Genomic DNA, 19706 nt, shown 5'->3' on the forward strand with positions numbered 1-19706 from the left:
GAGAAAAATATCAACCATATTTCTGCTCCCCAGAAATAACTACTGTTAGTACTTTGGTGTATTTCTTATGTACAAACAGTTTTTCTTTTTTCTTATTTTTTAAAACATAGATGTACATACATCATATCTCATATGTAATTTTATACCCTGCATTTTTAATTTAATATAAATAAAGCATTTCTCCAACTCATCAACTCTTTGTTGAAGAGTCAGTACTGGATTATTATATATAGAAAATGTTTATATTGATATTGAAACTACTTTAAAAGTTGAAAACATCACAAGTGACTGCAAAACATCTCATTCTGAAGATGTTAGTTTATTTAACCACTTCCCTTGTGGATGTTTAAGGTTATTTTTCTATTATAAATAATCCCATAATGAACATTGTGTTCAAAACTTTTTCTAGTAGGTCAGTTTCCTAAAATGGCTGTCACACATGTGAAATTACTAGGCTAGAGGGTGCAAATACGTTTAAAGCCACTGAGGAAAATTTAAGATCACAGAACATCTGCTTCTAAACATGGAAACTGGTAGCTTGCCCTTTTCCAACAGGACACAAACCAGAAGTCTCTCTTGAATGCCACCTAGTCCTATCAAAATTGGTACCTGTGCTCACCTAACACTCCCTGACCTGTCCATGCCCCTCCCCTCAAGAAAAATGCTACCCAGCCCTAAATGATTGCATGACCTCATGACCCTGGGCTGGTCCCTTGGGGGACTTTGGCCCTCATTTGTCCCCAAGCTGCCCAGTGGAGAGGTGCCCTGAATAAGTGTGCTAGACCAGAGGATTTCTCTGTCAGACTTTCTGAGTGTGTGTGACGTCCTAGGCGTTGAACCCCAAGCTCAGGGGCTTGGCAGGGCAAGGTCACCTCGCGGGTGGATGGGGAGGCTTAAAGCAACAGAAGCTACAGCTTAACAGCGCACCAGAGTTCCAGGGAGGGCCCAACACACCGCAAGCCCTTCCAGGCTCTGCAAACCGAGATCGGCCCTTGGTCCTCCAGCCCCAGCCTTTTTTCCCTCTCCTCCGCAGCACCTCTTCTGTCCCCGCGGTTCACCTACGGTAGTTCACCCTTCAGACCTTATTCCGTCTGCTGCTTCTCAGCGGAGGGGTCACCCAAGTCCCTGGGGGTCTCCTTCCCTCCCTCCTCTTTCCGCAGGGTCCAAGCCAGTCCCAGTCTCCAGTCTGGGGTCTCCGCCACCCTCAAGCATCCAACTACCTTGCAAGACTCGCCATCAAACTCCCATCATCTCCTCTCTACATCTTTCCACATATATACATGGGGTTGTCCTCTGTCTTTCCCGCCATGACTGGCTTTCTGTCCTGCTTCACCTACCCTGCCTCCCACGTCTGCAGGTCCTTTGGTCCTTGTCCTTCCGTTTTACCTGGTCTGTCTCTCACGACAGTACCTCTATCCCCTTTAGCCAACCCCCCCAAATATGTCCCTCCCCATGTCAGTCGCTCTGCGCCCCCGCCCATGTCTGTACTTCTGTCTGTCCCGAATATGATCCTCTGTTCCCGGAGTCTGGCCTTCCTTGCAGCCAGGCCCCGGGTCACCATCTCTCCCCGGGCAGGGAGAGTGCAGCCCGGTTCCCCTCCTTCAACCTGGGAACTCTTCCTTCTTCCACTTTCTCTACTTTGAACCCATCCCAGCAGAGTCCAGGAAGTAGCCAGGCGCCGGGGAATGGCGGCGATGGGGCCCAATGGGGAACGCCAGCGGCGGCGGCGACCCCGCCCAGAGAGTAAATGCGGCCAATAGGTGCACGGAGGCGGGACTTCCGCTGTCCCTCGGAGGGCGGGGGCAGCGAACTGTTGTGGTGTGGAGCACTGGGCGGGCGGCGGCCGGGCGGCCCAGGGGCTGCCGCGGGACTCCTGGCGCAGCCGAGGGGCTGCAGGGGTGGGGCGGGCCGGACACTCCGCGGGGCCCGGGCGCCGCGGGTTCGAGGCCGGGCCCCGCGCGGGGAGGCCGCGCCACCCCGAGGGAGCTGCCCGGCGGCGAGTTTGCCCAGCAGCCGAAAGAAGGCGGGAGCCAGCGGGGGCCCTCGAAACCCTCTGGCAACCCCGGCCTGAAGTCCCCGGGGAGCCGCCGCTTCCAGGGACGCCCTCCCGGACGCCCCTGCCGAAGGGTAACGGTTCTGGGCCCCCGGCAGAAGGCGCCTCCGGGTGACCCCCGGCGGGGCCCTGCGAGCCGCTGGAGTCAACCCCGGGGCCTCGAGCGGGGAGGAAGGGGCTTTCCAGAGACGCGGGGCCGGAGCCAAAGGAGCCGGAGCCAAAGGAGCCGGAGCGTGGCGGAGCGGAGCGGGCCCTCCCGGGCGCGGGGCAGTGCAGTGCCTTGTCTGGAGACGGACTCTGGGACCCTCGGGTCTGGGGGTCTCAGCGACCTGCCCCGCGGGGAGTACGGCCGCGGAGTGGCCTACAGGTGACCTCTTCCCGAGGGGCTGGCCCGGGGCGGGGAGATGAACGGCTTTAGCACCGAGGAGGACAGCCGCGAAGGGCCCCCTGCCGCCCCGGCCGCTGCCCCGGGCTACGGCCAGAGCTGCTGCCTCATCGAGGACGGCGAGCGCTGCGTCCGGCCCGCGGGCAACGCCTCCTTCAGCAAGAGGGTCCAGAAGAGCATCTCACAGAAGAAACTCAAGCTGGACATCGACAAGAGCGTGAGTGCCCGCCCCCGCGGCCCCCACTGGGCTCCCTGCGGCTGCCCTCGGACTACCCGCGGGACTCCGGGGCCCTCCCCGCCCTGGGCCTCGCCACCCTTTATCTGCTAACTGAGTAGTTGGACTCGGGGTTTCTAAGGCCGCTTCAGCGCTGACGTGCTCTCTCTAGGATTCTGCCCAAATCCGGGAGGTTTGGGCAGGGGACTCCGAGGAGGCTTCCTGCCTAGGAAGATTGACAACAGTTTTTAGCTCGTTTTATTGGTTTAGGTATTGAAGCAGGGAGAAGGGGTTCATTGTGTTGGCCTGCGAAGAAGCAAGTATTGGGGAGGAGTGGTGAAGGGACCCGACACTTCTCCAACTTCTCCTCCACGGAACCCTGTTATTCCTTCAGAAAAGGCAAGGTGGCAGTTACTTCCCTGGCTGCCCGCGGCCTCGGCTTCTGCAGAGGATCCCGGAGCTCTCTGCTTCGCAGGCAGCTGTGAGGAAATGGGATTTTCAAGGATGTGGCAGAAATCAGGCCAAGACCAGGTCTTGGGAGATGGTTCTTGCAGTCGAAGATGCTGGAAGGAAGAAAATCAAGGGGTAGCTTCCGTAGAAATGCGTGGGAGTTGGGGGGGGGTGTTAAAATGGATAGACTTGCCCTGTGTTTCGTGCCTACCTATAGGAAAACTTTTCCTGTGTGATTTCACCTCTTGTAGTTAACAATTCTAAAGATGTGCCTATTGTCAACCAATTGAGAACTTTTTACTTTTGACATCTGTTGCTGCACGCTTTAAGTGCCTGCCTCACAATTAGGAACTGGAAATGAATTAAGGGGGTGTTGAATATTCAGATAGACCAGCTAAGAGCTTAGGTGGTTAACATCCATTATCTTTTAGAAAATCTCTCCACTGTTGGGGGAAATCAGAAACTGATTGTTAAACTGAAAGGAGTCCCGCTTTTCCACTTAAACGAGTTTACGGTTGAAACTGAAGCCCAGCTAGGGAGGGACAGTGCCAAAGTCACACAGCACCTAAACGTCTGGTTAATTTCTTAAACCCACTATCTAATTTCCAAGCCTCATACATAAACTTTATTAAGTCTTTAATAAATTAAAACTCTTCCTTGCCCTTTCTTCCAGGCTCTTCCCTCCCATCCCCAATTTTTTTTAAAGTTGATTATAATACACTTGCAACTCTTGAAAGATGCTATTTTTAAGTAGTTGGGGCTCTCTTACTACAAATCTCGTATCAATGAATGAATGGATGGAATTTATCTGAAAGCAAACTGGCTAGACACTGAGGTGGTCCAGATGGGACATATGTTGAAGTGAAATGCTTAATTCTAAGACAGCAGTGAATTCATCCTCTTCAAAACATTGCCCACCTTCTGTGTAGGTTGTTGGGAGCCTTTACTTGAGCAGCTTACAATAATAATATTATTCAGTCCTTAAAAAAAAGAAATGTCCAGTTCTTTTAAACCCTTGGATGTCATCACATCTGAACGACTGTGCTGCTGCTGTTGGGGCTCCATTTCCCTAGTGACCCCACTAGAAAACCTGTGTTGAGCTGTGTTGATTGTTTCACACACACTGTGTAGAAGAGAGACAGCCTAAGCCTGGCACTAGCCTTCCCCAAAGGTAATGCTTCTGAAGGAGTAGGGTTTCGAGGTGGAATCACTCACAATTTGTTTCAAGGTGGTGGTGTAGAGCCATTTTTTCTGAAAGGGATTCTATTTCATTCTCACAGGCTTGGGCAGGAATTCAATTCTAAGTAAATGCTGTGTTACAAGAATTTTTAGCTGTTGTAGAAAATGAAACAGGAAAAATAAACACTAGAGCCTTTGCTACCACCCTCCTTCCTCCTCCCCTCCCAAAGGCCACTGAGCTCTGAAATGTCTGAAAACCAGTATGTACTTGAAAATGGTTAGGTAGAAATGACGGTATGTCTCGTAAGAGGGTCTAGCAGGGAAGCTTTTTAAATAATAGCACCAAAAATCCAACTGAGGCAGTTTACCTCATATTGTGTAGACATTGGCAGTGTTCTGTGATTTATTAAGATAACACGTCCCTCCAATGGAACATATTTCAGCTTTTTTCTGGAGAAAAGTGTAAGTTGAGAATAGAAGACAAATGTCAAGGGAAGAAAGGACGTGCCAAGGGTTAGAAGGCTTGGGTGACCTTGGCTAGGTCATTTCCCGACTCTGGGTAGCTTCAGTTTAATCCCTCTAGAAAATGCAATGGGGGCCAGGGAGGTGATTGCTAAGTTCTCTTCCGTTTAGAATTCCATCATTCTAATGTCCTGAACTGAAATCTCCCAGTCACAGCTTTAGGAAATCACCTCTTTTGCCTGTTCTCCTACCAAATTTGTTACTGAATTTGAGGAGCCGTTTAATCTCTCAGAGTTTACATGTGGAACTGGCTAACGTGAGGACCAGCTTCCTGTCAGGGAAGTAGCGCGTGCTGTGAGTGTGCTCTCTTCCCTGATAAAAGTATGTTCGTAGTATATATATCAACTCAGTGGGATTCTTTGAGATAGTGACACATGCTATGTCTGAAAGTCCTTTGGCAGAGTTGAATCTGGCAAAGCTGTCCCAATTTGTAACATATGTAAATGGTGACTTTTACTGGCCTAAGCTACTTTTAGATCCAAGGTATGCCAATGTGGACACCACAGCATTTACTGAGTTCTTGCTGTCCATAAGACACCAGCACCACAGTGTAAAAACAACTCACTCATCCAGCCACATGAGAGTGATAATTCTTCCGATAAAAAGCAGTTTTCATTACTTTCTCCATGAAAAGGCCTGACATAATTGATGCTCGTTTCCTATCAGCCTGCTTTCATCTTTAAGAATTTAAGGAATAAAGTCAAATTCAGAAATCTCTCGAGAACAGAGGTGCAACATCTGTTTCGGTGACAACAGCCCCATGTAATTTACATAGGCATTCAGTTTCTGTAAGTTGTTCAGTTGGTTCCTCCAGCCAACCCTGATACCGACATTCTCAAATAAAAACGTATTCTTCAGTCTCAGCTGCTGTCACTGCCTCCAACCTATAAGAAAATCAGGCCTAGTATCCAGGTTCTTCTCGGTGGTTCCACCTTGTGAGAACTTGTATATCTCTCTTCAATTCTCTTTGTGGATCAGATGTGAGGTAATGCAAGAATTAGAACATGATACACAGAAATAAAATATTTCAGAGAGTTGTCATCCTACGATACTACCTTTTGTCAATTTAAAAATAGTGTGTCCTGTCTAGCATTACCACAGACCATTTCCTGCTTTTCTCCTTCCTGGGGCAATGCATTCCAGCCCACTGTAAGTTCCTAACTCCTACATGTCTGAAAATGTCATGTCACTCCTTGCTTCAAAAGCCTTGGGGGGCTCTATCTTATCTAAAGGAAAGTCAAGGTCAAAGCTGTTCTGATATGGACCCCACACCCTACCACCACCCAAATTTCTCCTTATGTTCCTGCCTGGTTAGTCGCCTCCACCAGACACTGTCCACCCTGGGCCTCCTACTCACACCTTCTGTCGTCCTCCCTCTGGAATGCTTCCTGTCTACCTACAAATCCTCCTGTCTAGTCAGTGACCTCTACCCTGTCTCCACTGAATCCAGACTGTTGTCTTTCCGTGGGGACTTGGTGTTCAGTGAGACGTTCGTGTTGTCTTGTGGGTGTCGTGCTCTGCAACTCAGTGGCAAACGTCTGGAAATGGCGGCTCGCACTCAGTTCTCCCCTCTGTCCCCAGTGCCTTGTAAAGGAGAGGGGCCCATTCACTTGACAGATACCTGTAGCTGTGTCCATGGAAATGACAACTCTGACTTTAATTTGCTTCCCATCAGGTCAGGCACCTGTATATCTGCGATTTCCACAAAAATTTCATCCAGAGTGTACGAAATAAAAGGAAGAGGAAGACAAGTGACGATGGTGGAGATTCTCCTGAGCACGACACTGACATTCCTGAGGTAACTGTCCACAAAAATCAGCTCAAGAAAGCTGGGAGAGCGGATTCTAATCTGATCCTTACCTCCGGCCTGCGTTTTGTGCTAAGAAGTCATTTCAGTCCCTTTGTTTGGCTGTTTATTTGAAAAGTGAATTACAAAATAAGAGTAATACCAAATCTGAGAGCTGAAAGCTTAGAAATCAACTGGTCTGACTGCCCCACCATTGTACAGACAAACACAGAGACCCAACGTCACATATACGGCTTGGGGGGCTCCAGTCCAGTTCCCTTTTCAGTAGTCCATGCAGCCTTTCTGTAAGAATAACCCTAACAAATACTTAAATACAATCACAATGTCAAATTGTTTAAAACTTTGTTTTTGTCTTTGAAGTTTGAGATGGAGTTTGTATGGTTTGGGGGAAGTCACTTCCCCTGTTTTCTGGTCTGCAAAATGAAGGTGTAAGTTGTCAGTTCATACCAGCTCTGATTTTCTATCACTGTCTCGTTCCTAGTTCAGGCTTGTTCCCAAGGATCCATTCCAAAGTCAGTGTTACTGGACCAGGAGTTCTCAACCCTGGCACTACTGGCCTTTGGGGCCAGATGACTTTGAGTTCTGGCTGCTGTCCTGCGTATTGTAGGATGTTTAGCAGCATCCCTGGATCCAACCCACTAGATGCCAGTCATGCCACCCCAAGTCGTGACAATCAAAAAAATGTCTCCACACATGCCAGGTGTTCTCTGAGGGGCAAAATTGTCCCATGTTGAGAACCACGACACCAGACCACAAGACCTAGGGTCTCAAAGCAGAAGGCCGCCTTTCATCAAAATGCCAGTGTCTATTAAGCAAGGTCCAGGAAGGAATATTGGTTCCTTTCTATTTAAATTGTTTTCACTTAAGACTCAGCAAAGAAGAACTGTTTATAGAATACACTGAGTATTTGACACATGAATATTTCATAAGGCAACTGCCTGCTTGTTAGCACTCAAAGTGAAAACGATTGTAGGAATAGAAAGAGTAGGTGGGCCTTTGTCTGCAGATGTGGAGGAAACCTTTGAAAATACGATCCTTTCCCTCTGCGCCCCCCACCCCCACCCCGTGTCCCCTTTTCTAGCATTGGTTAATGTATCTTTATATTGCCTTTAGCGTTATTATTATTTTATAAAGAAATGTATATATTCAATTTCTAAATGCAGCCCCCCTCTCACGAAAAAACAGTAAAGAAAGAAAGAAAGGAAAAGGTTTGAGGAATGTTTTAAGAAGAATGAAGGACTTTGGTCCCTCATATTGATCATTCATTTTGTTTTTAAGTGCTCTCCACCTGCCTGAAGCAAGAACATCTCTTTTAGAGGCAGGTAAAAGCAGCCCAACTTTCTGGGCCTTCAATGTTTCATGACTGTGCAGCTTTCCTCTCTTCCTGTGTTAGAAGAAAAAGGGAGGGGTCCTTTCCCCTCTTATGTCCAGTCATCTGCAGAAACCCCAGCCCTAACTGGATTTGTACACTTGTCACAGTAGCTTTTGAGCTTTCCCTGGAGGGTTGCTACAGATTCTAATCCCTAAGGCTGAGCCTAGGAAAGAACTATTTGAGAAGAACAGCACTTCCCACTGTGTTTCACACCCCTCTGTCCAGTCTGCTGCCAAACTCTGGCCCATCTCCCTCCAGGATGTCTGTCTGGTTTTACCTTTGCTCTCCATGCTTGGTGTTCCCTTCTAGCATCGTCACCCCTCAAAGCTCCACTTCATCATGTCACCTCTGGTTCATCACTACAGCATCTCCTTCTGCCCCCCTCCCCATCACTTGTCCCTACAAACCGCTAGCTCCATCTTCCTGGAACCTCACCTTCTACCACCTGTGATAGCTCCTTCTGCTCTTCCAGACATGCTACCATCCAGCCTCACCTGTGAAATCCGTCAGGACAACCTCCGACCCCCTCACCCACTTATTCATCTCCTGGCTTTCTTTGCATCTGATCTTCTCCCTTATTCCCTATCGTTTCTCTGTGTCTCACTGCCTTTCTAAACCCTGCCTCTCCTTCGCCTCCTTCACTGCCTCCATTAGCCTTCTGGGACCACCCCTCCCCAGCCAGGACTCTTTGTCCACTGTTATTTTTGTCCTCCCAGCCAGTTAGTAGTCCTCAGTGGACCATTTCTAAGACTTCTTTGTAGTCCTCTCCATCCCCACCCCTACCTAGTATAGTGCGAGGCACATGGTGGGTTCTCGGTGAGTCATGGCTGGTCAGCTGATGGATAATGTGTTTCTCCTCTTCTCTCCAGGTTGATCTGTTCCAGCTGCAGGTGAACACTCTACGACGTTATAAACGACACTACAAATTGCAGACCAGACCAGGCTTCAATAAGGCCCAGTTAGCAGAAGTAGGTAGACGAAATTGCATTCAGAAAAGAGAGAGCCAGCATTGGGCTTCTGATGGTGACCTTGATTCTCCCTATTGCTGTGTGTGCCTGTCGATCACAATCCCCTTCAGAGGCCTGGAAGCAGCTCTCTGTTTCCTCTGTCGCACAGTTAAGAATCCCTCAGCTTTAGACCTGGGAAGGCTCTGTTTCCATAAAATAAACCGTGGCACAGGAAGAGGGAAGGACTTGCTTAAAATCACACAGTGTGCTGGTAGCAGAATTGAGCCCAGAGTTTCAGAACTCCTAATTAGACTCTGTTATTTGTTCATTTATTTAAATCTTGTTTTGCACGATTCTTTATAGATATGTTCCTTTCTTCATAGTACGTGTCAGACTAATCATATCAAAAACCTTTGTAAGAGATACTTTTCTTTCTTTGGGTTTTTTTCCCTTGATTTCTTCTACTCTCATGTTGGTAATGGAGGTATTTATTATACTGAATGGAGCCCAAGAACGTTTTCTCCTGCCCTGAGTTCTTAACACAGTTTGGAGGTGGGGAATTGCTCCATTGGCCATTATTTTAATATACTGACCACCTGGCTGGATACTTCTGTCCTGTTGGCATTTGTATGGGTACTCGCTCATCCTTCTTTTCTTAACGTGTTTTTCTGCCGATTATAGAAAATTTGGGAAATGGAGAAAAGAAAAATACAATCCTACCATCCAGAAATAACCACTCTGTAGTTCTAATTCTCTGACTCTTTTTATCTGTCCTGGTCACTCAGTCCATCCAGAGATTTCCTTAAAGGCTCACAACCCCACTGATTTTTGGTCTTTCCTTTAGAGATTTCTTGCTGAGCTATTATTTTTTCTTAAACTCCTTCACCAGTATCCAGTTAAAACTTACGAGTACATAAGCCTTTCCCACTTTAAGATGACATTACCCATTTGCCAGTATTCACCCCTGGTGGAAGGGACAGGATGAGCTGGGGCAAGAGGTGACATGCGTTCTTAGTACTTATAGAATGAAGCAAAGTTATCAGGAATACAGAGTGAATGGTGAATTTTTCTTCAAATCTGATGTCTTTCAAGATGAATTCTTGGGTCACATACTTATATGTTTGATTGGCTATCCATTTGCCATAATTTCTAAAAAGACACTTTTTCACCCAGTTCTGGGGCCTGAGAGCTGGCCACCAGAGCAGCCCCAGTCTCTGCCTCCATTGGGATAACCTTGAGATCAGGGCATGATGGACAGCTGGCTGCCACTAAAATAGAACTGCACCTTCTGGAGGTGTTGTGGGTTAAAGTCCTGCTTTTGGAAGCCTGGAAAGCAAACCACCTAGATCCCAGGGAATGTAAGAACAGTCTGAGCTCTTACCATGGCAGGGACTTCAGCAGTGGTCATAATCCCTGCATGTCTCTGGCAACAGCTTCCTACTTCCTCTTTTGCCCAATTTAGAATCTGTGGCCCTGATTTATGCATGTTGTTCCGTTTTTTTCCCCCATGTAGACTGTCAGTCGACACTTCAGGAACATACCTGTGAACGAAAAAGAGACCCTTGCCTACTTCATCTACATGGTGAAGAGTAACAAGAGTAGACTGGACCAGAAATCCGAGGGTGGCAAGCAGCTTGAGTGAAGATGAAGTAGAAGGCCTAATGCACAGGTGATATCTGCTACATTTAAGCCCATAGAGACTTTTAAGTTTTATTGTAAATAAAAAAGTTTGAATGATAAATACTGTAAATCTCTTTGGTCAGGAGGATTATATTCTCCTGATTCAGCATGTGTATACAAAGACTTTCTTTTAAGGCAACTACTGGGCTGAAAAAACAAGATCATAAAAAGAATTAAAGAAAACTATGTATTGCAGCATTTAAGAAAACATCAAGTCAGTTCTTCTGGAAGTGTGGGATAACAAATATTTTGGTGGTCACCTTATAATCCCACACTGCCACGTGTGAGATGTCACCCTGGAATAGCAGCAGGGTACAGCTGATGGGGGAGGTGCATGAGCACACCCAAGTGTGCTGGGGACGTAGTGCCCCGCCTCCTAAAAAGCTTTGTCATTTATCAGAAAATCAGTTTGACCCTGGTCCCCTTCACTGGCCCTGCGCCTTACACACAGTAGGCATTCAGTCAGTATCTGTTGGCTAATTGGGCTGTGACTAACCGTGCCAGCCTTGTAACATCTGCTTCACACCTCTAGTTAACGAGACCTCTGCCATGTCTGTGGTCCGCCACTTAAATTCTAGAGTGTGGAGGAAATCCTGATACACAACAAAAGGTTTCAGATCCAATGAGGATTCAGGGCAATCGCATGTGCCAAGCTGTCTTTGTGGAGGTTCCAGAAACATGGATGCGACCTGTAAGAAGCAGCCCTTTGCACACCCCTCTGTGCTTCATTCTTTGTGGTGAAGTTATGCGCTATGACTTCAGCCATTCTCCTGGGCCATCAATTCTTTGGCAAACAGAGATACTCAGTGGTTTGGAGCTCATGTTTTCAGAAGTACTAATCCATAGTTCACAACCACCAAGGAAGCTGCCAAGGGCCATGTGACTCCTGCTCAGCAGTCCAGCTCTGGGGTAGAAAGTGTGATGGGCCTTGATACCCTGGGCTCCAAGATCAGCAGCAAATCATGGTTTTGAGCAACAAAGGTCAGTGCCATCTGATGCTCGTTTTTGAGAGCAATTTGCCTCCTTTTTAGGGGGAAAGATTGCTAACGTGATTTTCTTTTTAAGTATTAATAATTACCTGATATTTTTACATTCAAAAACTCCGTTTCCTCGATCTAATTATATCACAGCCAAAGCATCCTTTGAAAACAAAGCTTTATATCCAAAAGTCTACTTTTCCAAATTTTTCTAATCAATGTGTTCGGGGGCAGAGGGTGTTGGGTAAGAAATGGGAGAAAAAGAGAAGGAAAGGATTTGGAATGCTAATTTCTGACCCTCTTGACATATACTGTGGTCAAAAGTATCATTTTCTTACTCAGTTTTAATTCTGAGTTCTTAAGCCTTAAATACTAAAAGGAGCCGTGGACAGCCTGGCCTTGGGCAGAGTTTTAATGTCTCCTACATGGCTTAATCTGAGCATCAACACAGAGAAGTCAGAACGAAAATCTGCACTGAGCAAGGTGGTGGATTCATGTCTGTGGAGCAGAGTGCCCTGCTTTCTGTGGCTTGGGGACAGGGTCACCACTCTCACTAAAACGCAGTGTGTTCCATTGCAACACAGCTTTCGCCGGTGTTCAAAATGCATGTCTAGCAGATTGCATCTTTTTTACACATGTGTAGATGAATGTACATAGAACATACTCTAGGCTACGAGGGGGTCTTATTTTAATACACCTGGCTGTGGATGGCATGTCAGGGTGCTGAATGTTTAGTCATTCAGATCCTGATGTATTTAAAGGTTTCTCACTACTTATAGCTGATGTTGATGTATATGTAAGCAGCAAGACGGCTCAAAGGTGTGTGGATTATCTAGTTTTTTTCCCTGAGAAGCTGAATTAGAAAATAGAAAGGCTTTGAAGGCATCAGACACGAAGTTCCCTTTGTCAGGGGGGTGTGTTTTCTCATCAGGCTGGAGTTTGGGGGCAACTGGGGCCTGTAGGTTAAGGGATTCATTGGTAACCTGCTTTCTGGAAATGTCCCTATGTTACTGAGTTAGAGGGTGTATTTTTCTGATGCTTAAACCAAAATTATGGATGTGTACGTCATGTCACTATTTTTCTAACAGTAAATCTGTTTTCCCAGTTGAGAGAGACAGCAGTACAAGATATATTCTATACAAGAATATGGTGTTAGGATCCATCTGTTCAAGTCTGTCTGTAAGAATGCTTTTGTTCCAAAGAGGAGCCTGGGGAAACTTTCCACCTCCAGCCAGGTGCTGTGCGCACTTGACTCCCATGACATCGTCTTTCCTCTAAAGGGAGTCACCTTTGGAAAGTGGAGGTTGTGGGTCTCTTTTCCACCTTTGAAAACACATCAGGTGAGAGAAAAGACAAAGCTATCTGAACTTACATTTCTCTTGTGTGCAGAAATCTGTTCTTTCATCAAACCACTAAACCACTTGCCTTAGTCTCTTCTGCAGTTTCCCATGGCTTGATCTGTGGGCAGGAGACTTCTGCCTGCCTGTTAGAAATGGCCGGGCCCTCCAAAGCAACTAGGTCTGGCTTCAGGGAGCAGTGGGGTTTGGGGCAAGCAGTGTTCATCTTGACTGCCTGCATTTTTACGCCGCCTGCCAAGGACTCTTCGTTTCTCTCCACCTGTAACATTGCAGCATTGCCTTCTTTCCTCTCGGTGCTCCTGGGCATAACTGGAATTTGAAATAGAACTGGCACTGCCTTCTTAAAGAGCATGGTTCCTGCCTCAGTTCGGGCCTGGTATGGTTTTCTCATATGCCCTGAAGGATATCACATGGAAATGTCAATATCCTGCCATTCATGTTGCTCCATTTTAAGGTTTATAAAAAACAAATGGACAAACTTCTTATTTCAACGAACAAACTCTTAGGTTGGCAACAGCACATGAAAAAGATCATAACTGAATCCTATGAAAGATTGAAACCAAAGGATTCAAGACCAGTGTTGTAAAATGAGGAGGAATTTCACTTATGTGTTATAGTCACTAAGCTGTTGGATGTTCCTGTCAAAGCTAAATATTCACTGCTAGCTTTCCAGAGAACAGATACTAATAATTGTTTGCAGCTGGAATGTTGCATCCTACCCTGGCATTTCAGCTGTTTATTATGTGGGCATTTTTGGTTAATATCCTACAGGACAAGTGCCTGGAGGAAGGGAGAAGTCAGGAGAGGAAGCTTACTCTGGGGGCCTCGCCTATTGAAATAAGCTATCCCGACCCAGAGTGATTGCTTCATGGAAATCATCTGAAGGCTCTCAGTCATTATAATGACAAGCTTCAGAAGTTGGTAAAGGGCCTTTTAACTCATCCAGTCCAGTCTCCCCATAGGTGCTGACATTCTGCCTCCAACCATCCCCCAAGGGTTTGAGCAGTCTGGGCTTAAACACCTCTGAGGACAGAGAACTCACTACCTCCTGGGGGTATCTGGTTCTATCTTTGTAGACTTCTGGCTTTTTCTGCGTTCTCTGTAACTTCCATCCGAGTCTCTGCCCACATGGAACAAGTTGCTCATCTTGGCCAAGGACCCAATTACTGGCGCTGTCCTGCGGCATAGCAATTGTTTGAAAAGGAGCAGCTAGCAAGTAGACATGTTGGCGTCCTGATTGCCCACCCCCCTGAGTATTGGTGCATTCAGTTCCGTGTTGGAGAATACTGAGGAAACCCCATCAGCCTGGTCCTTGCTGAAGCTGATGGAGAGAGTCGGGAGGCAGGGATGCTATTGGCTAAAAACAAACAAACAAACAAGACATAAGACAGAGGAGGCCTTAGTTCCATGCTTGTTCCACAAAAGCTAATGCTCACATCACTTAGGAAACACTTTAGCTAGAAAATTTTAGAATATTGCTCTGTGTGGAGTTTAAAGTTTCCGTAGCTGCTGAAGGCTTATACATTAAGATTCCTGCAAGTACTTCACATGTTGTTTTTACTGAGAAAACAGAGCTTAGGAACGTGGGGGAACCACATCTCTCAGTGTCAGACAAGTGCCATATTTTCAAGCTATAAAGTTACTATTGTCCAATTCATTCTTAGGGGAATGAGATGGGGAAACAAATTCAAAAAAGACTTACCCGGGTCCAGGCCTTACCTGGCCTAACCTGTCACCTTTGGGACCTGTCCCGTGCTCCTCTCCCTTTCTGACTTGCACGACTCTAATCCAGTGTAAAGTGAGTTGCCCTCAGATTCTTAAGACCTTGCAACTGAGCAAAGGATCCCAAGACCAACCTGCAGAACTCAAGGTTGAATGAATGATTAGAAAAGCAGTCATTTGAGTTGTGCAAAATGAATGGGAGGGGTGAACAGAACTAGCCTATAATTTAAGACCAGGGTTCAAAGTCCTAGAGGAAGATGTAGTGTTCTCCTAGAATCTAAAGTCTCTTGAAATGGCCTTGCTCTGTGATCTGTTGGTCAGACTCCTGCCTTTCAGGTGGTCCTTGGAGCGTGTGTGATTCAGTTGGCCCTGACTCGGATAGACAGTTAGTTCTGTGGCCTTGTGATTCGCAGTCTCCCAGCCCCTGTTACTGAGCTAGGCAGTTGACCTGCAGGACAGGTGAGCTCTCAGTCATGCCCTGGGAAGCATGGTGCTGTAGGGGTGCCTTTTTATTCCTTTTGTTTCATTACAGACTGTTTCCAAGTTTATGGTTAGGAAGAATAAAGGTGATCTGATGTTTTCAGGTGGGATCCAAACTGGGGCAAGGTGGGACCTTTTCTTAAGGTAGAAATGTCTACAATCAGTTGCTTCATCTAGCCTGCATCTTAAAACACAAACCCTTTGGTTGCTGTCACTGAATGAACACATCTTTGCCAATGACAGGGTTGTACAGGACCCCTGTCTCATATTTCTATTACCTGTTATGCCCATCAGAGTGTTTGGCGGGGGGGTGGATTTCTTTTTTTTTTTTTCCATTTTGTAACTGCCTTATTGAAAAGCAAGTGCCCTTCCATTCCAGGCCTCCTCATAGTGTACATGTTTCCTGCCAAACTTGGGGGATCATTTGTATTTTAATTTTGTAATCTATGGCTCTGTACTGTTGAAAGGCTCTCAATTCTGTGGGGTCTCCTTAGTAATGTATGTGACTTTTCATGTTGCAATATCACACAGATGAGATGGCCCGACTTTCGCTCTTAATAAATGATCTGAATGAGTAACAAGACACTGTTGTTCTCTTTGAATGTCCACGTGGAATTGGGGTGCTTTCACTTTCTCATTTGGCCTCTGGGTGTGTACTACAGCGACTGATGACCCCGATCTTTCCTCCTGGCTCCAAGCCCTTGAACTAGCTCCTTCCCTGCCCGTTCAATCCCAGTGCACACCGAGTGAGTTTAGGTCACAGAAGTCTGGGCCCTGGTTCTAGTTCCGCTCCCACTCACTCACATGGAAAGAGACAGACTGGAGTCCGATGGCCTCAGTCTGGAGCCTGCATGCTGTATAGCATAGCAGACACCCTGGGGAAATCGCTTCACTCTGGGTCTTCAGTTATCTATCTATAAAATGAGAGCCGTAAGTAAAACAGATGGAGAATTGCACATTGAAATGATTTCAGTGGGCGTGCTGCAAACTGGAAAATTCAGGTCCCTTCTAAGAGCAGCCGCTACTCAGCTCCAGCCTGTTGCTGCCATGTGGGAATGCCAGCTCTGTGTGACCAGTTCTTGCAATTCAACAAGAGGAGCTGGAAATAGGGACCTTTATGTAAATATCCCAATGTTTAAATGTCTCAACAATTTATTTTTAACAGGGTGGGACTGGTGTTTCTTCAACTACATAGAAGCTTGCTATTTCAAGTTGGTCCATCAGCTGAGTTCTTACTAGAAATCTGGCCCCTCACCTGCCCTTCCATCTACTGAATCAGAATCTACATTTTAACAAAGTCCCCAGACAAGATGATTCGCAGTCTCCCAGCCCCTGTTACTCAGTTTATTGTGGAAGTCCGAGAGGCCCCCTGGGATGAAGCCCCTTGCCCAGCCAAGCCTCCGACTCAGGTCTTTTACTTCAAATCAGTCACTAAGTGCCACTTTAGTACAAAGCAGAATGAAAGGTAAGAAATACAATCCATATTTTTTTGTATCATATTAACTAGAATTCATGTATGCTAGCTCTAAAACTATAAACAGCACTACAATGTACAGTGCCCTTCCTCCTCCCCACCCTCACCCTCTGCCATTCCACTCCCTTGTCAATAGGGTGGAGGGTGACTTTTCAGGGGCACTTGGGGGCAAGGAGGACAGGGCTTTCCCTGGGGTTAATGATGGATTGTTTCTGGAGGGTGCCATCATATGGAGGAGCCCTGGGTTGGCTTCCTTCAGAAAGCAGAGGGAGTTCCAGTTTTCATAGCATGTTGCCTTTTCGTTTGAGGTATACCCTAAGTAGTTCCTTCCACTCCTCTGCCTGCTGCCCTCATTCTTTTATATCTAACAGCCGAGGGCTACCTGCTGTCCTCTAACCCCTCACACTGAGCCTCAGAGGTGCTTCGTCCCCAGGCTTCTCCCAAACTGGCTGCTGTCCACTGCTGAAGTCGACCTTTAAGGATCCACAGGCATCGATTGTGCTGAAACAATGAACCCACATCTTAACGTACCATTGGAAGAGAAGTTTCACTGGGAACCAGACACCCTTTCTTCAAAATAGACCTTTAGAATATTGACTGTCAAGTCATCTGAGGTCCAGCATTTTTGAGAGTGTGGCACTTGCTACCCCCACCCCCATCAGAATCTCCTAAGAACTCGGTTACAATGCCACTTGCTGGGCTCCCATCCCAGAGTCTCAGAAAGAAAAGCTCAGAGGCTGAATTCCAGCAATGCAAATTGAATTTCCCTGGGTAAGACTCAAGCCCAAAAAGTTGAGAAGCACTAATTTGGTCCAGAGGTTTCCCAATCCAACAGCTTCAACCTCATCTGGATACTGGTTAAAAGTTCCCCGTGAAACCAGCTACATGAGAATCTCAAGGGGGTCTCAGGAAACTATTTGTACAAAATCTCCTGGGGAATCTGTATGGACATCCAAGTGTAGGGGCGATGAGTCCAAGCCACCAAGACCCAGGGAAGGAGAAGAGCTCTGTTCAACCTCAAACAGCTCAGAAGTATTACAGCCTGAGCAAACATAGTGACAGGCACTGACAGCGATCCTATTCAGTCACATCGTTCAAATGGACGGTCTTCAGTCTGCATGAAACCAGGATGAAAATAATCTCCAGTTCCTAGCACCCTGCCTGGTGTGTAGGAGGACACATTTCATGTCTGAATTAAAGCTTCCGTTTACTTAACAGTTACTTAGTTTATAAGGATCTTTCATATCCAGAAATAATAATAGCTATAATTGCAGCATGCATGCCAGACAACATGCTACTAGTGTTCCATTTTTGCTTCTTACTACAATCATAAAGTAGGAACTATTATGAACTCCATCTTACAGAGGTGTAAATGCAGAAAGGCTGAGAAACTTGCCCAATAATGAGAGCCTGAGGCACTGCCAGGATCGGGTCATCTGGTCCCAGGGACACTTGTCAACCCCTCTGTCAAAGAATTCAGGAATGTCACGCTTTGAAGTGGTACAGCCACAACAGTTACCCTTGTCCCCATCAACTGGATTTACTGAACTTTAATGAGGGATTCCTAGAAGTCACTAAGGCTCTAGGTAGGAAATTTAATAGGGTTTATTGGAGGTTAACAAGGCACATCCAACTTTCCAGCCAGGTTTTAACTTAGCAGAGCTGAGCAGAGGTTAACAAGCCCAGGAGGTGTAAAGGCACCTGCGTGATTTAATGGGGTTAATGAAACTGTCAGAGGTTGGCCGAGAGGGACAGAGCTGGAGCGTGCCCCTGTTAATGAGTCAATCTGGTTGAGGTCAACAGACATTTATTAAATAGCTGAAACCTGCACTGTCCCGCCCTGGGCACCACAAAAGGTAGTGAATAAGAGAAGGCCACCATCAATGTGCCAACCCCGGTCAATCCTGGCTGGTGGGATTTGGAGTTTTACTTTCTCCTCTCTGCTTTTTTGATATTGTCTAAATTGTTTATAATGGACCTGAACCATTTTCACCAAATCTGTAAAACAGCAAAGCAATTTTTTTTCAAGTGCCCTCAAAGCGCATACTCTCCACTGGCATGGTTTAAGTTACATATTCGTAAAACCTGTAGAAAACTGTAAGAGAAGGAAAAACAATACTAAAATCTTAAGTTTGGACAGCATTTACTATCTCCGTGGGCCATCGCCCATTATCTCCATGTGTTGTCACACACTACGAAATAATGATATAATGGTAACACTTGTCAATAGGAAGGCCAAAGAAAAGCCTCATTTTCTGCTTCCCAGATTGATGCTGTTTTTTTCACTGAGCGCTTACTGTGTGATAGGTCCAATGTTAAACACTTCACATGCCTTATGACCCTAGGAGATGAGTACAGTTACTCTCTATATGTTATAGACAAGGAAAGAGAAATTTCGAAGGTGAAGTGGCTTGTGCAGAGTCACCAGAAAGTGGTGGGGATGAAGGCAAAACACAGGTCTGTCTGACCCCGGAGTCCACTGTGCCCTCTGCCTTCTAATAGGATGAGCTAGTATCTCATAGGAGTGTTGTTCAGAACAGTGAGGAACTGGAAACAACCTATATATCAAATAATAGGGGACTGGCTTTAAAAGCATTATACTTTTATATAATTATAATTATCTATAAATCATGTAATAAACATATACAGTTATATATGTCCAAATTGTAAAATAATGACAGAGCATTTATATCAGTTTAGACATACTGTATATGTTTATATGTATACATATATGAATGAGTATATACGATACGGATATGCATAGTTATATATCATATATGCACTATATACGTGTGTATATATGTATACACACACACACACCTGTATCTGTGACTATGGCCATATCGGTAGACATATCAAAGCATCTATTTATTTACCAACTCCCGTGTACGGCCATACTACACGTATCTATAGGAATCAGAGTAAAGGTCAAATAGAAAGGAAAAGGCTTTCTGAAAATCAAGGGAGCTTCGTGGAAAAAGAGGCTCCTAAGCATACCCTTGAAGGAAATGGAAGGTTTGGCAGGAGACTGAGGGTTAGGGGAAGTCCAGTTCGGAGCAGAAAGCCTCAGGTGCCAGAGTGAGGAA

At 46.1% G+C, this 19706-nt stretch overlaps 1 protein-coding gene across 1 annotated transcript; it reads left to right on the forward strand.

Moving 5' to 3' along the window:
- The first annotated feature begins 1827 nt into the window (after positions 1-1827).
- Positions 1828-15729, forward strand: SAP30L (SAP30 like). Its single transcript, XM_019750400.3, has 4 exons — positions 1828-2655; positions 6479-6601; positions 8852-8950; positions 10443-15729. The coding sequence occupies exons 1-4, from the start codon at positions 2458-2460 to the stop codon at positions 10569-10571; spliced, it is 549 nt and encodes a 182-aa protein (XP_019605959.1). The 5' UTR covers positions 1828-2457; the 3' UTR covers positions 10572-15729.
- The last annotated feature ends 3977 nt before the right edge of the window (positions 15730-19706 follow it).

The sequence above is a fragment of the Rhinolophus sinicus genome, chromosome 5, assembly GCF_057876585.1.
Source record: "Rhinolophus sinicus isolate RSI-liver-muscle chromosome 5, RSI-T2T, whole genome shotgun sequence".
NCBI classification, from domain to species: Eukaryota; Metazoa; Chordata; class Mammalia; order Chiroptera; family Rhinolophidae; genus Rhinolophus; species Rhinolophus sinicus.

What these genes read in the sequence shown, in the direction of transcription:
- SAP30L (XM_019750400.3), top strand. Translation starts at nt 2,458, where the DNA reads ATGAACGGCTTTAGCACCGAGGAGGACAGCCGCGAAGGGCCCCCTGCC. An exon ending in AGCTGGACATCGACAAGAGC is followed by an intron (nt 2,656 to 6,478) that starts GTGAGTGCCCGC and finishes GCTTCCCATCAG; the next exon opens with GTCAGGCACCTGTATATCTG. An exon ending in ATAAGGCCCAGTTAGCAGAA is followed by an intron (nt 8,951 to 10,442) that starts GTAGGTAGACGA and finishes TCCCCCATGTAG; the next exon opens with ACTGTCAGTCGACACTTCAG.